This window comes from Aspergillus ambiguus, assembly GCF_047715705.1.
Source record: "Aspergillus ambiguus strain CBS 117.58 unplaced genomic scaffold BDV59scaffold_10, whole genome shotgun sequence".
In the NCBI taxonomy this organism is placed as follows: domain Eukaryota; kingdom Fungi; phylum Ascomycota; class Eurotiomycetes; order Eurotiales; family Aspergillaceae; genus Aspergillus; species Aspergillus ambiguus.
In genome coordinates this window covers 578131-591497 of record NW_027395523.1, presented here as the reverse complement: position 1 = coordinate 591497, position 13367 = coordinate 578131, and the positions used below count along the sequence as shown (strand labels likewise).

Here is a 13367-nt window from a genome sequence, read left to right as displayed (position 1 = left end):
TTCCCCTATGCAAGTGAGTGAATCAGGTTGGTTACATAGTGATCACCCACTGGCTCAGGCCGATCAGGGTGTGCTCATCTCTACTCCGTGAGCAAAAGCGGCGAGAGAATGATCACTAGAACAGAAGGAGGACTGCATACGGCAAGAGTTGCCGGATATGTGTAGATCAACATCTCTGGTACGCATCTCCACTATGCCTTTGTCGAAGGTGGCCTGCCGCATTGCAGCGGACATTCTCATCTCAACGTTTAATTTGAAGCTCTCTAGATGGTTATTCTCTAAGCCATAAGAATCGATCTAATGAAGTAGTCAGCTGTAAACTCAAAGGAATTAAATAAACTCTTCGCTAGTCAGAATCTCTCTAGTTGTAGGATCGTAAATTATCCCGCCTTAAAATGGCGTCAGAGTGGTGATGGGGCGCACCAAGGGGTATCTTTAGCACGCCGTCGGGGTATCCCTTTCTGGAAACCCACGCAGAGTGGTAGAGATTTCCCCGTATAAGCCGTTAAACTTTATATAGTACCTGGTACTATAACTAAGAAAATAGACCAGGTTTAGTTTAAATCATACTGAATCACTCTAATCATGCGCCACACCAACTCCCCTCAAGGCAGTGTGCTAACTAGAGACAATCAGTATACTAGGTCAATAGTTCTTAACACTTCCAGTCTGCATCATTTAAGCTCTGACTCACGTTCCTCTTGCTCCTCTCAGTTTCCTCCGCCTAACTCCGACCTGTAGTGCCGGCGGTAATCGTAAGTCCGGCAGCGCCAGAGAATTACATCATGGAAATGAAACACAAGGTAATCGCTATAAGTACAGGCGCCGTCTCTTGATCCATCCAACGTTGTCCTCGTACGCATTTGGAACCAAGTCTTTAACTGTGTAGTTATCCACATCATGACTTCCAGAAAGATTATCCTCGTCACAGGTAAGCATGAACCTCCTGTATCCGGAACACACATGATAAGATTGGCTTATCTGACCTCGACAGGCGCCAACCAAGGTATTGGCTTCGATACCAGCTACGCTCTAGCTGCTGCCTCACCGAGCAACCATGTCATTATGGGCTGCCGCAGCCCTGATCGAGGCGCAAAGGCACTACAAGAGCTTCAAGCCCGCATTCCCATCGGTACCCTTAGCTTGGTACAATTAGATGTGACCGACGAGGCCTCCATTCGGGCGGCGGTCCACAAAATCACAAGGGACTTTGGCGTCTTGGACGTGCTGGTCAACAACGCTGGCATTGTCATTACGGAACCGCGAAAACGGCGCGACGAGCTACTCGATACCCTGAACACGAATGCGGCAAGCCCAGTCATTGTTACAGAAGAGTTTCTCCCCCTCCTCCAAAAGTCTCAAGACCCTCGCATTATCAATGTGACCTCCCGTCTGGGATCGATCAACGAACGGGCAGACCCCAATGGCCAGTACTACACCGTCCTATGTGAGGCATACCGCATGTCCAAGGCAGCCCTGAACATGGCTACAGTCTGTATGTATGCGGCGTATAAGACCTGGGGCGCCAAGGTATGGGCGTTCTGCCCGGGACATGTAGTGTCAAATTTGACTGGGGAGGAGGGACGAAAGCAACGGATTGCCATGGGGTTGGATAGTTCTGAGACAAGTGCGCAGGGGATCTTGGAAATTGTGGAAGGACAGAGAGATGCAGAGGTGGGATTGTTTCTGCAGCGACGAGGGCTACGGGCTGAGTGGTAGGACGGTAGGATGAGAGTAACTAAGTCGGACAGTCACCGCCCTGCATATCTGCAGCATGAATAAGAGATGCACATCAAAGACCTTAAAATGGTAAGATAAGATGAGTAAACTTGTCTAGACTTGGACTGCGTTCTATCGCTGGTTGGCCATATCCCGGAGGACGTTCATTAAGCTGCTGGCCATCGGTCCAGATACCAACTGCTGTGCTACCGTGAGAATTTCCTTCATCTTCATGATAAGCGACATCTGCGCCGCCCATTGCCATGGTTTATCGCGCTCTCCAGGTCGCGAGTTGAAGTACTCCCAGCCCATAACACCGCCAAAATTGGGGTACTGCTCAATCAAGACGCCCAGAACCGCCGCGAGCATCTCCGGAGGCACATATCCTTGCGATCCGTTCCCAGGGTTCGTAAGTAGACCGTACACCACGCGTTGGGGTGACCATCCCTGTGAAATGATCGCCGCGTACATCCGGGGGTCATTAGCCATGCCCCAGCCGTTGTAGAACTGCGTGTTGTACCAGCTAATCTTGGACGCTCTCTGTTGCTCTAGTTCACGGTAGTCAAAGCCCGAGAGATTTCCAGCGCCGAACAGAGCGGCTGCAACGGGCGCTAACGTGATAATGAAGCCATCGCCCAGGTCGGACTTGAGTCGATCAATCAGACGGATAATCCCGGGGAGCGACATCTCCTCCTCCACGTCCAAATCCAGTCCGTCAAGCTGGTGTCGTCGAACGACTTCCAGCAATGGGCGGTAGTAGCGTTCGAATTTCTCCAAATCGCCGTCCAGACAGCGGAAGGAGCCTTGGGCGGCGCCCCCGAGCATCCCCATGATCCGGACACCGCTCTGTTTCAGAAGGGGTGCCTCCGCCCATAGTGGATCGTACATACTGTGGTCGGGAGGATCATCATTAAGAGTGATGTGCCCTGGCTGGGCGTTCAGGTGGAAAGCTGCAATGATGATATGCGTGATGCCGGTATTGTTTTGTACAAGTGGCATCATCGAGACATATTGGCCGCGGTCCGGACAGAGTGTCTGGTGATAGCAAATCACTCGATGCCGGTCGGGCTGTAAAGTCACTGGAGGCATGTTCTATTGCTGCATGAGAGGAAGAGAATGAAGAAGAGTTGGAGATTGCCGATTGCGGTGCATGAAGATAATAGTCGATGTGGGGATGGTGGGGGGATCCGCACCATGCTTACTACGTACGATCAGTGGGATCTTAGCTTCTTGTCTGCTACAACCTCTGGTGTCAATCGACAATAATATTAATCTACCTACCACGCAGTATGTCCTCCGTCAATAACTAGCTGACTCCCCGTCATAAAGCTGCTCGAATCCGACAGCAGAAAAATAGTGGCGCCCGTGAACTCTTCAGGCGACGCCAATCGGCCCAGCATATTCTCATGCTCCCATATCTCTCTCAGTCCAGGGACTTCTTCAAAGTTCTTCTGAACCATAGGGGTGACAATATGCCCGGGGCAGAGAGCGTTGACTCGAATTCCACGCGGACCCCATTCCATCGCGAGATTCCGCGCCAGCTGAATGACCGCTGCTTTAGACGAGTTGTACACGGGGGAATTAAGGCCCTTGTTTGCAATAATCCCCGACATGCTTGCGACGAGAACGATCGACCCGCTGTGATTTCGAGCGATCATCTGCCGAGCAACTGCGTTCGCCGACATGAACACGCCGGTATAGTTGACGTCTAACATCTCCGTCACATCCTTGCAGGTGCAATTGACGGCTTCTTTCACTTGCTGCACACCTGCGGCAGCTACCAGGCCGTCAATATGGCCATGTTGAGATGCAATGGCGGCAGCTGTTTGATCAAGCTCCTCGCCTACCCTAACATCGACGTGGTGATAGTGTAAGGACCCTTTGTGATACTGTGCATCTTCCTGCGCGAGGAGAAACTCGGGGTCAGGCTCAGGGAGCCGATCAAAACAGTGGGCTATCAAAGAAAGTCAGCTCTTTCACTTTACCACGTCACACCCGACTGACCTTCTGCTCCTGCCTGAGCTATCGCTTCAGCCATTACTAGGCCTAACCCTCTTCCGCCCCCGGTAATGATGTAGACTCTACCCTGGAGACTGAAATTCGGATATGCTTTCCGCGGAGGCACATGATCCGCTGAGGCTGGAGGATTAGCCCTGTCTGGAAGCGGCATATGGGAGTATAGTTTAGAGGTAGACATTGCTCGCGTGCCAAAGGCCCTTCCTATCGATCTTGGGCTGTGATGGGGGAGTGACAAAATCCTGGGTATAGAACTGGGGAACTGGATACGTGAGAATACTGTCGCCATGGACGCGGAAGTATATAGCTGTCATCTCGTTTGGTCTCTAATTGCGAACGTTGACCCTATACTATAGCCGTAGCATGTCATCGCCACCTTGCGTTTCTATGACTTCTGTCAGCCCTAGATTGGGACAGTCTGTCTTAATATACATGGCCAAGACCAAGGCACCGACTCGCCCCTGACCGATTTATGACGAAGCATCTCAATGTAGAATTTCTTGGCCTCGATATAGGGTCCAGTAAGGCCCCGGTAGGTAATAATGGATGCTATTTCCATGCCGCAGCAAACAAGTGCAGTAGGTGTAATATGACATCATCTCTTCTGCTGAGAGCTACAGTTAGATTCTATGAGATCTATTACACTGTCTAGCTCTCTTTTAATGATGCCAGCTCGCTACGGCCAGGATATTGCAGTTGTCGAACTCTGGATATTGTTCCCAACCAATAGCCCGGATACCGTACTTGCCACCCTGAAGTATCAGTATCCTCCCTTGCCATGGCACAAACCATCAGGTGACCATACACGCAGTGGCCAACAAAAATGAGTGTCGCTAGTTGAGGAACACCAGACATGCAATTGATCAGTATAGGAAATGGGTGTCACGGGAATGTATAGTCCCAATGTGCATGCAGCAACCGGAACACACTTCAGTACAATAAACTCATGTAATATATACTACTAGATCAATCCTTCTGCATGTGGGAGCGCACCTCTTCCAGCTATGGTAAATTCAACAGCAGATTCCATGATCTACTGCGTACTCGATCAACTGAAGACGATCGGTGCTGACATAATCCATCTGACATCACTACACACTAAGCCCAATCTGGCGGCGCGTAAACAATCCGAATGGGGAAGTGCCGGGGCAACCTGAGCTTTCAGGCTTCCAGGCAGCGACGAGCGGGTGTTTCAACTTCGCGTCTTCGACTCGCACTTCATTCCGCATCGCAACTCTCTCAATTCCCCCGAATAACATAATACCCGTCACTCTCCGATCCACTGGAAATGCTGCATCCCACAGCGTGAGACTCCCCTTGACTGCACCACCGTCCCCTCGCATCATGGCCGACACCACCGCCCACGACACCGTGGGCGCGTCAACTCTCGCCACGCCGCTCTTCATGCCCTCTTCGCCCCCCGCAGGACGCCACGAGGACACGCGAACTCCCAGCCCTGCCTCCGATCGTGTCGCTGCAGCCCCTAAGTCCGATAAACCGCCGCAGGAATCGACCACGCCCGTGTCATCTCGGGCGGCATCCCCTGATGGCGCCGCCAATGCGCTGGACGCGCGTCTTGCCGAATACACCGTCGATTTCAGTCAGTTTCCAAGCGGACACGCGGGCTTGGATGACGAGCCGCTCCCGGAGCTGATTTTGCAGCACGAGGAGGACAAGCTGTCGGACGTCGGCGGACCGGAGGACTTTACGGCGAATCTGGAGAAATACCTCATGGGGGATGACGACACGTTCGACCACAAGGATTTTGACAAAGAGAGCCACCGCGGAGGGCAAGAGCAGGAGAGCGACGGAGACGACGATGCGGACGGGATATTCCGGGAAGAAGAGAAAGAGCGGGAGGAGGAAGAAAAGGAGCAGGAGCGCCAGCAGAATTCCAGTATCCACCACACGCATGTGGACGATGAGGCAGAGCTGGGAGAATACAGCGAATTCGGCCCGCCTGTCGACATGTCTACACCGTCACATCTACTGCGCAGACCCAGTGCTCTTGCAAAGGATGTAACGCATCTTGAGAATATTGAGGAGGACCCGGACGACGGACCTGACACAGCTATCACGCCCTCTGTCCGGAAACATAAGAATTCACCGAGCCAGGATCACGACGCAGAGAACGAAAGACTACGCCGACAGGTCGCAGAGCTCCAACAGGTTGTCCGAGAGAGGGATGAGCAACTGGAGGCTAACCATCGTCGGATCTTAGAAACAGCTTCCGCTGGGGAGCAGATCAGACACCTACAAGCGGAATTACAAAGGAAGACGAGTCAACTGGACGAGCTCCAGGAAAAGGGCAGTGATGAGGCCACCTTGCAGGAACAAATCCAACTGCTCCAAAGACAGAACGAGGAGAAGGAGTCTCTGCTGCAGCAAGCGTCTGTTAGTGAGTCTGGTATCAGTGCTTTGCAAAAGCAGATCGGTGATATGCAGAAGGAACTGCAAAACCGAAGCGCGCAGGCGGATCTCGACGCCGAGCGACTTGAAACCATCGCTAATTTGCGTCAACAATTGAACCTGGCCCAGGATCAGCTCAAGATGCGTGATGCCACGCTTGAGGAGACCCTGTCGAAGCTCAAGGATGTCACTTCGGCCAAGGAACAGCAGCTTCATGAGAAAAATGCCGAGATCGATGGTCTTAAAGCCCAAGCTGACGAAAATGTATCGGAAATCGAAAAGCTGGAAGCCGATGTTGACCGGGCAAACCGGGAGTATCAAATCCTTGAGGAACGGATTGCCTCCCTTGAAACCATAAACAGGCCACTAGAAGAGAAAAACAGCACGCTTGAGGCCGACTTGAATCGCGCACAGTCCCAGGTTACAGCGCAGGAGAATGCGCTGAAGGCCATGGCTGCAGATCTTCCACTAGAGACCGGTGGGAATACCTACACAGAGATCTTGGAGTTGATCAAGGATCTTGGCCAGCCGACTACGACACGCCCCAGCGATGTTCCCTCGAAGGACAAGGATTTGGGAGTTCTGGAACTAGATCCCCTGCGCGAGGAGCTTGCGAAGTTGCAAGCTGAGTTGAAGGAGGCAACTTCTGCAAGACACACACTCGAGATGCAGTTAACACGGTCGCAAGAGCAAGCTGCCGAAGCACAGGCTCTTATTAAATCGATTGAGAGCGAGAACACCCAGATGGCAAAACGCACCGAGGAATTGAAGTCGAGCCTTGAAAAAACCCAGCATGATCTCCGGGAACTGACGGATGAGCACGCCGAAGCCCTCGACACTATTGACCGCCTCCAGGAGGAAAAGAAGATGCAGCAACCTAGCCCGCCCTTGTCACCTCAAGCACCACGCCAGGACGCCAAATCCCTCGAAGAGTCTCACCAAGCGCAGCTGAAGAGTCTTCAAACCGCCCACAGCACCGCAGTCTCCACTCTTCGCGCTTCCCACGCTGATTCTGTCCGAAAGCTCCGCGATCTTCTCTCCGCCTCGGAGAAGCGTGAGGCTAAGCTAAAGGCAGAAATGGCATCTCTGCGGTCGTCTGACTCCACCGAGGATAATGAGATTCAGATTCTTCGCAAGGAAATTAAACGCCTGGAATCGGTGATTGTTGTCAAAGATGAAACGGCTGCCGCCATGGACCAGCGGATTGCGCGGTCGGTCGAGAAGCGCGAGAAGGAATGGGAACGTCGGGTCGATCTTCTCTTGAAGGAACGCGAAAGGATGAGCCGCGTGTTAATGTGGACCTGGGGTGAAAAAGAGATGGGCCAGGACAAGGAGAATGTCGACGAACATGGCCGGCGTAAGCAGGCCTACAAATACAAACATGCCCACAGGACATCGGGAAAGAAAGCGTAAGGACTGGCATTGAGGCCAATCGGGTATGTATTCTACTTTTCCTCTGGAGGTCTCGGTTCTGCTTTTCCACCCTGGATTTACCGGTGTTAGTGATAGGGTTGGCGTTCAGTGTGGATTATATGGAAGCTGCTGTTGGGATTTACTGCATAGGAATGTCAAACGTTATATGGAATCAACCTTTTTGACACATGCCTCTACCAGGCCAGACGACTAGCACAGGGGAAATCACTTTCCAAGATCCCATTGCCTTTGCTGCACAGACCCGCGCTAAAAAGGTGCCGGATTTTAATGACAGCCGCTAGCACACAAGCTTTCTGCGCCTTGCCCAATAAGCCTTCCATGTTGCTTAGGCCCCCAGCCGCCCCAATTTGCATGACGAATCGATCCAGCACCATCGCGGAATCGATCAGCGCTCGAATGCATTTCCCCTGGAATCTGGACTGCGAAGTGTGCTGAGGTTGGAGGAACTGCCGATACGCCGTATGGTGAAAACTATGGAATGGGGATAGACACAGAGGCTCATACTCTCACTGCCCACTGGCGATCATGCACTCAAAGCCTAGACACTCATCCCGGGTGATCTGCCATCAGCACTGCTCTGTTTGGGATGGCTTTGCTGCACCCTTGCCGAAGGTTGGAATGCACGTCAGCACGGAACATGAAAACATGTCTCAGCTGAGGATGAGGGGCAGGGTTTATCTCATTCCCACTTCCCATCAATTAGCGTTTTGCTTTAATATTGTCTGTTAGGACATCTCCCGCTGTCATAGTTTGCTGCTTTTCGCGTACGATGCGGCTTTTATTCCTTCTCCTCCTGTCTGTTCTCCAAGATGCGACCTACGCAGCGAATCCCCTGCCGATGAACTGGTCTTCACAGGCCTACGGCCCAGATGGACCCTGGCAAGCTGTCAAAATAGCTGTGGGTAGCAATGAACAATCTATCGATCTGTATCCTGGTGCCAATTGGGCCACAACGGTTCTGGAAGACACCATCTGTTCGAACACAACCCTTTCGACAACATGCTATGCCGCCCGTGCTGGCACGTACAACGAGAGCGAATCGACCACAGCGGTTGTTACTAACAGGAGCTCGTGGGAGACTGCTTACTGGAGCGTGCAAGGGGGAAGTATCCAAGGCGTTGTTGGCGATCAGGTCAGCATAGGCGCTGTCGTGCCAAATGTCAGTTTTACCACTGTCTATCAAACATACCAGACCTACCCCAATGGTAAAGGGTATCCAGTGCCGGTGGGAAGCCTAGCACTGGGGGCTCCGTATTTAAAAGATGTCGTTTCTGGATTGACCCTTAACATGATCGCAGCATGGCTGTACACATCCGGGGGAGACAACAGTATCCCGTCCTACTCCTACGGAATGCATATCGGGTCTGTGAATCCAGCTATTCCCGGATCTCTCATACTGGGTGGCTATGATAAGAGCCGCGCCCTCGGCAACGTGAGTTCACAGCCTGTCAGCTTGAGTTCCTACTCGAGCGGTGAATGGCAGATTCAACTGAAGGATGTCGGGCTGGGGGTTGCAGCGGGAGGGTCACCATTTGACTTCACAAGCAAGCAAGGGCTGTTCGTGCAAAGCAGTGGCGCTGTGCTCCCCAAGACTGCCGCGATAGACCCCACGAAGCCCTACATGTACCTTCCCGAGGCGACCTGCGACGCCATCACGTCTTTCTTCCCCGTCTCATTCAACAATGAATTGGGACTGTACATCTGGGACACCACCGATGAGAAATACACCAACATCACCTCCTCCGCGACATATCTTTCCTTCTCGTTCAACCAAGATTCTCTAAGCGACGAGTCAATCACAATCAAGGTACCCCTTCGGCTGCTCACACTTACGCTCCAAGACCCGCTGGTCGACCAGAATAGCACGTACTTCCCCTGCTTCCAATCCACCGACACCCCAGTTCTCGGCCGAGCCTTTTTGCAGGCAGCTTTTGTCGGCGTCAATTGGTTTGAGGGGAACAACACCGGCACCTGGTTCCTGGGCCAGGCACCGGGTCCAGATCTCCCCCGCGAGGATATCAAAACCATCAACCCTCAAGACAGGAACCTTGCTGCTTCAGAACACACCTGGGAAAGCACCTGGGCGAAGCACTGGCAGCCACTGGCAGTGTCATCCAACTCAACCAGCTCGAATGGTGGTCTTAGCACAGGGGCGAAGGCTGGAATTGGCGTCGGCGTTGGAATAGCTGGGGCAGTCCTCATCGCAGTCGCGTTGTGGTTTGTGATGCTCCGTCGTCGCAAGCGGCCAGCCAGCCATGTGGAGGAAAGAAGTACGGTCATCAAAACGCTGGCTGAGCTACCTCCCAAGAATACGGATGAGCCTGGGAAAGAACTGAAAGAACTCGGCACCGAAAAAGATGGTGCACCAACGGAATTGATAACCAAAGACAAGGTTCATCCTCAAGAAATAAGCAGCTCACAGGAACCGCCGCGGCATGAATTGGAATGATGTTTACATGGCGTAAAGCGAGAATATTCATAATGAGTTCTCTTAATCCGATTTGTATTCAGATGATAAGCTTGTGTTATGCGCTGCTAATGACAACTACAATCTCAAGAGTATCCTGCAACCATACCCATGCCTATCACATTGATCAGCCTGAGGCTAGTGGACTTGGGTCTGTATCGAAGGATCTTTGTATATAATTGCCTGAGAAGCTCACATATCTACTGGATGTGCAATTTGCACAGAGAAGTGTTAATCACAGTGTATTATTCATTTCTAGATGGTTCGAAATAACGAGATATAAAAAGCGTATGATGGAACCTTCCCGACCAGTTCCCGCAGAAATGTTCGATTGTGCTACAACAGTACGAAAGCAGAATGGAAGCCTCTATTCTAAAGTCACGATTTATAGCACATTTTTCTCCAATACATACTGGCTATACACCACATAGACGTGCATAAACCATAACATATTACGATCATTCCTACCGAAACCCCGAGCGTAAAAGGCTTGCTGTAATACAAATAGCCAAGAAAAGGAAGTCCATAAATCCGTGAAGTCCAGTCTGCCCGCAGACCATCGCAGACTAATACCCATGCACACTCGTCCTAGTCGTTCCCCGATACGTATTCTCATCCGCCGCATCGCTGCCAGGCGTCTCGTCCACCGATGCCCCTGATTCCCGGATAGAGTCCAACGCGCTAATGCCACCACAGGTGGTGCTACGGGGACGGCGGGTGCTAGGGTATAGGATCTCGATGTCGTTTCTGGCCGAGAATGACGACAGGCGGCGAAGAGATCGGCTGTAGCTACCATAGCGACTGGGCGGGTGGTACTGGCTACGTGTATGCCGTGGGACGCGAGCCGGCTCGAAGTTATAGGCCTGGCTCTGGCGCTGAGCAGTGTGCCTGGGGGTTTGGCGAGCCGGGCTGCCGAGTTCTGATACCCGGACGGGGGCCGTTGGGTTGACTGGGTGCCATGCCAGTGGGTTTGGAGGCACAGGTCTGTAGACAGGTGGCGGGCCTGGAGGGGGTTGGCGCGCAATATTGTTTGGCCGGTGGACCTGGGCGGGAGGCTCCACGACCTCCGGAGCATTGGCGGAGACCATGGTCATTGTCCTGGGTGCTGCAGGGCGAGATTCCGTGGCGCTTCTCCCCGTCATCGGCGGATGGTCTGGTCCGTCGATGGGCGGAGGTGCTAGTTGCTTTTCCTCTGAGACGGCGGCTAATGGTAAGCCTTCAGACCTTTCCTGGGCTTCGTTCAGGGATTGTTTCTCAACATCACGGGCTGCGTTTGGCTCGGAAAGAGCCCGGATTTGGGGATCCTGTGACAATGGCAACGAGAATCCAAACAGCTTTGGGAGATATCTGCGGAGCGATGATATAGAAACGGATGATTTCTGTCGTTTGTGGCCGGAGCCAGGCGGGACAAGCCCTGCTGGAAGTTCCGGAACGGGAGGCTGTACTCTGTGCTCGATGCCTGTTCTGGAGGTTGCTCCGGTGGTAGTGCGAGAAACTCCATTACTGGTACTGCCATCGCGAAGAGTTCCAGTTGGTGACACTGAAGATCCTGATATGATTTCCGCGTGCTCGGATTCATGGTCCCCGCCGATGTTTAGTTGCGGCGTTGGGCGTATCGGAGCAGGATGTTGAAGGTTTGGGCCGCGCGGTTTTTCGATTGAGTTGTCACTGGATGACAGATAGAAGCCTCTACTTCCGTAGGTATCCGGCGTTCTGCAAAAATATGCCATGTCATCTTTATACGAGTATTTCGTTGCTGAACTCGAGTGGGAGACAATACTGTCGTCTCGAACGGCTCCCTTCTTTTTGTAGACTCCGAGTAACGACATCTCGTATGGACGATCGCAGAGCTCTCTTGAGCAAAAGTAGAGACAGACGGTAGCACTAATATGTATTAGTGGGTGTTTGATGCATATGCATGTGATGTAGCCTTGTGTGCACACTTACAAGGCCAGAACGGAAACAACTATAGCGGCTCGATGAAGGGCACAGCTAACGCCTGCATTCCAGAACTCGTTGCCTGCATCTACCGGAAGGCAGGAGACTTGTTGGGTGACCACAATCAAACCTGCAACACTTGCCGATAACCACACGGTGATGGTTATTCGTAGGAGGTAGGTGGAGGTAACAGACAAAATTCGTTTCTGGCGTTTGAACCCTGAAACTCTATTATATTGCCATGCCAAAAGGCTATGGAGTGCCACGAGGGGAACTGTGAAAGAGGACTGGCTCATTAGAAATGGTGTAGCAAGCTTGCATGGCGGTACTCACGGCAATAAAAACCATTATCAAGCTGGGTCCCATCTTGGTGTCAACATAATGGTTTCCATAGAGGTACATAACGAGTGTCCACTCGATGACGGATTCGAGAAGCAGGACGTGAAGCGAGGTAAAGATGGCGAACCTCGCCCAAGAGGGGCTCTTCTTGGGTTCTTCCTTTTTAATGTCCATGTTTCTGGCTAAGGACAGTGTAGTGAGTTAAGCTGGACTACAGCTTCTCAGGTGGGGGGACAGAGCATCCACAGCACAGACAAATGAGGATGACAACACGCAGAAACAAATCAATAGTAATGATCGAATATACGCAGCCGGCCAATATGATCTAGCAGCATTATTGAAAGGACAGAGGAAGCAAACGGCTATCTGACGACTAAATGGGAATATAATTGAATGGCCTAGTCGCGTGAACGCGGTACTGCAGGAGGGGGAGGAATGCTTGAGGAGAGGCAAATATGGTCAACATCAACTTAATAGACCGTAACCTACAGATTGTGCCTGTCCTAGCTCTCTAGGAGTCATACGGGGATGTCATTCAGTCCTTGGAACGCAGGTCGAGGCATGGCGGGAATGTCGAGTGAAACGTGGTAGGGCTAATATTGGAAGGTTCGAGGGCCATGCACCTTTAGATTGTAGATCCAGGCACTACAGCTAGCGAGCTAAATGTGAGTTGCACTTTATTCCAAAGTAGCCCTCGCAAGTCCTGGATAGTTGCAGCGAAGGGGTAGATCGCCCTAGGTTCAGACAGGGGACAGAAGTTCGCGACGTTGCGCTGACGGTACAATCAGGCATCAGAGACAAACGGGGGGTTAGAATGTAGGAGTGTCTAAGGGAGATGATGTCTCAGAAGAGGCGATGTTCAGCAGCGGAAGGGGGGCAAAGGAGAAAAATCATCGTCGTTTACGATAGAAAGGGCAGTGCACGTGATTACAGGGAGACCTAACAACACCGGCCATTTTGCATCATCACTCTTTGCACCATCGAGAGCGCCTCCTGCAAGGGTGGTAGAATAATTTTCTGGCACTAGTTAACACACGCTCTCAAC

At 52.1% G+C, this 13367-nt stretch overlaps 5 protein-coding genes across 5 annotated transcripts; 2 read left to right on the top strand and 3 right to left on the bottom strand.

Annotated features, from left to right (window-relative positions):
- The first annotated feature begins 851 nt into the window (after nucleotides 1–851).
- BDV59DRAFT_175758 (uncharacterized protein) lies at nucleotides 852–1723 on the top strand. The gene is made up of 2 exons (XM_073689311.1): nucleotides 852–931; nucleotides 995–1723. The coding sequence occupies exons 1-2, from the start codon at nucleotides 901–903 to the stop codon at nucleotides 1717–1719; spliced, it is 756 nt and encodes a 251-aa protein (XP_073549347.1). The 5' UTR covers nucleotides 852–900; the 3' UTR covers nucleotides 1720–1723.
- Nucleotides 1724–1799: 76 nt separating this feature from the next.
- Nucleotides 1800–2852, bottom strand: BDV59DRAFT_175757 (putative class III chitinase). Its single transcript, XM_073689310.1, has one exon. It carries the CDS (start codon nucleotides 2806–2808, stop codon nucleotides 1852–1854), a length of 957 nt encoding a protein of 318 aa, XP_073549346.1. The 5' UTR covers nucleotides 2809–2852; the 3' UTR covers nucleotides 1800–1851.
- Nucleotides 2853–2969: 117 nt separating this feature from the next.
- BDV59DRAFT_175756 (oxidoreductase, short chain dehydrogenase/reductase family) lies at nucleotides 2970–4080 on the bottom strand. Its single transcript, XM_073689309.1, has one exon. The coding sequence runs from the start codon at nucleotides 3432–3434 to the stop codon at nucleotides 2997–2999; it is 438 nt and encodes a 145-aa protein (XP_073549345.1). The 5' UTR covers nucleotides 3435–4080; the 3' UTR covers nucleotides 2970–2996.
- A 3726-nt stretch (nucleotides 4081–7806) lies between these two features.
- Nucleotides 7807–10079, top strand: BDV59DRAFT_13212 (aspartic peptidase domain-containing protein). The gene has a single exon (XM_073686984.1). The coding sequence runs from the start codon at nucleotides 8348–8350 to the stop codon at nucleotides 10025–10027; it is 1680 nt and encodes a 559-aa protein (XP_073549344.1). The 5' UTR covers nucleotides 7807–8347; the 3' UTR covers nucleotides 10028–10079.
- Nucleotides 10080–10569: 490 nt separating this feature from the next.
- BDV59DRAFT_207173 (uncharacterized protein) lies at nucleotides 10570–12781 on the bottom strand. The gene is made up of 3 exons (XM_073694941.1): nucleotides 12317–12781; nucleotides 11993–12270; nucleotides 10570–11929 (listed from the first exon to the last, which is right to left on the bottom strand). The coding sequence occupies exons 1-3, from the start codon at nucleotides 12494–12496 to the stop codon at nucleotides 10612–10614; spliced, it is 1776 nt and encodes a 591-aa protein (XP_073549343.1). The 5' UTR covers nucleotides 12497–12781; the 3' UTR covers nucleotides 10570–10611.
- Nucleotides 12782–13367: the final 586 nt, after the last annotated feature.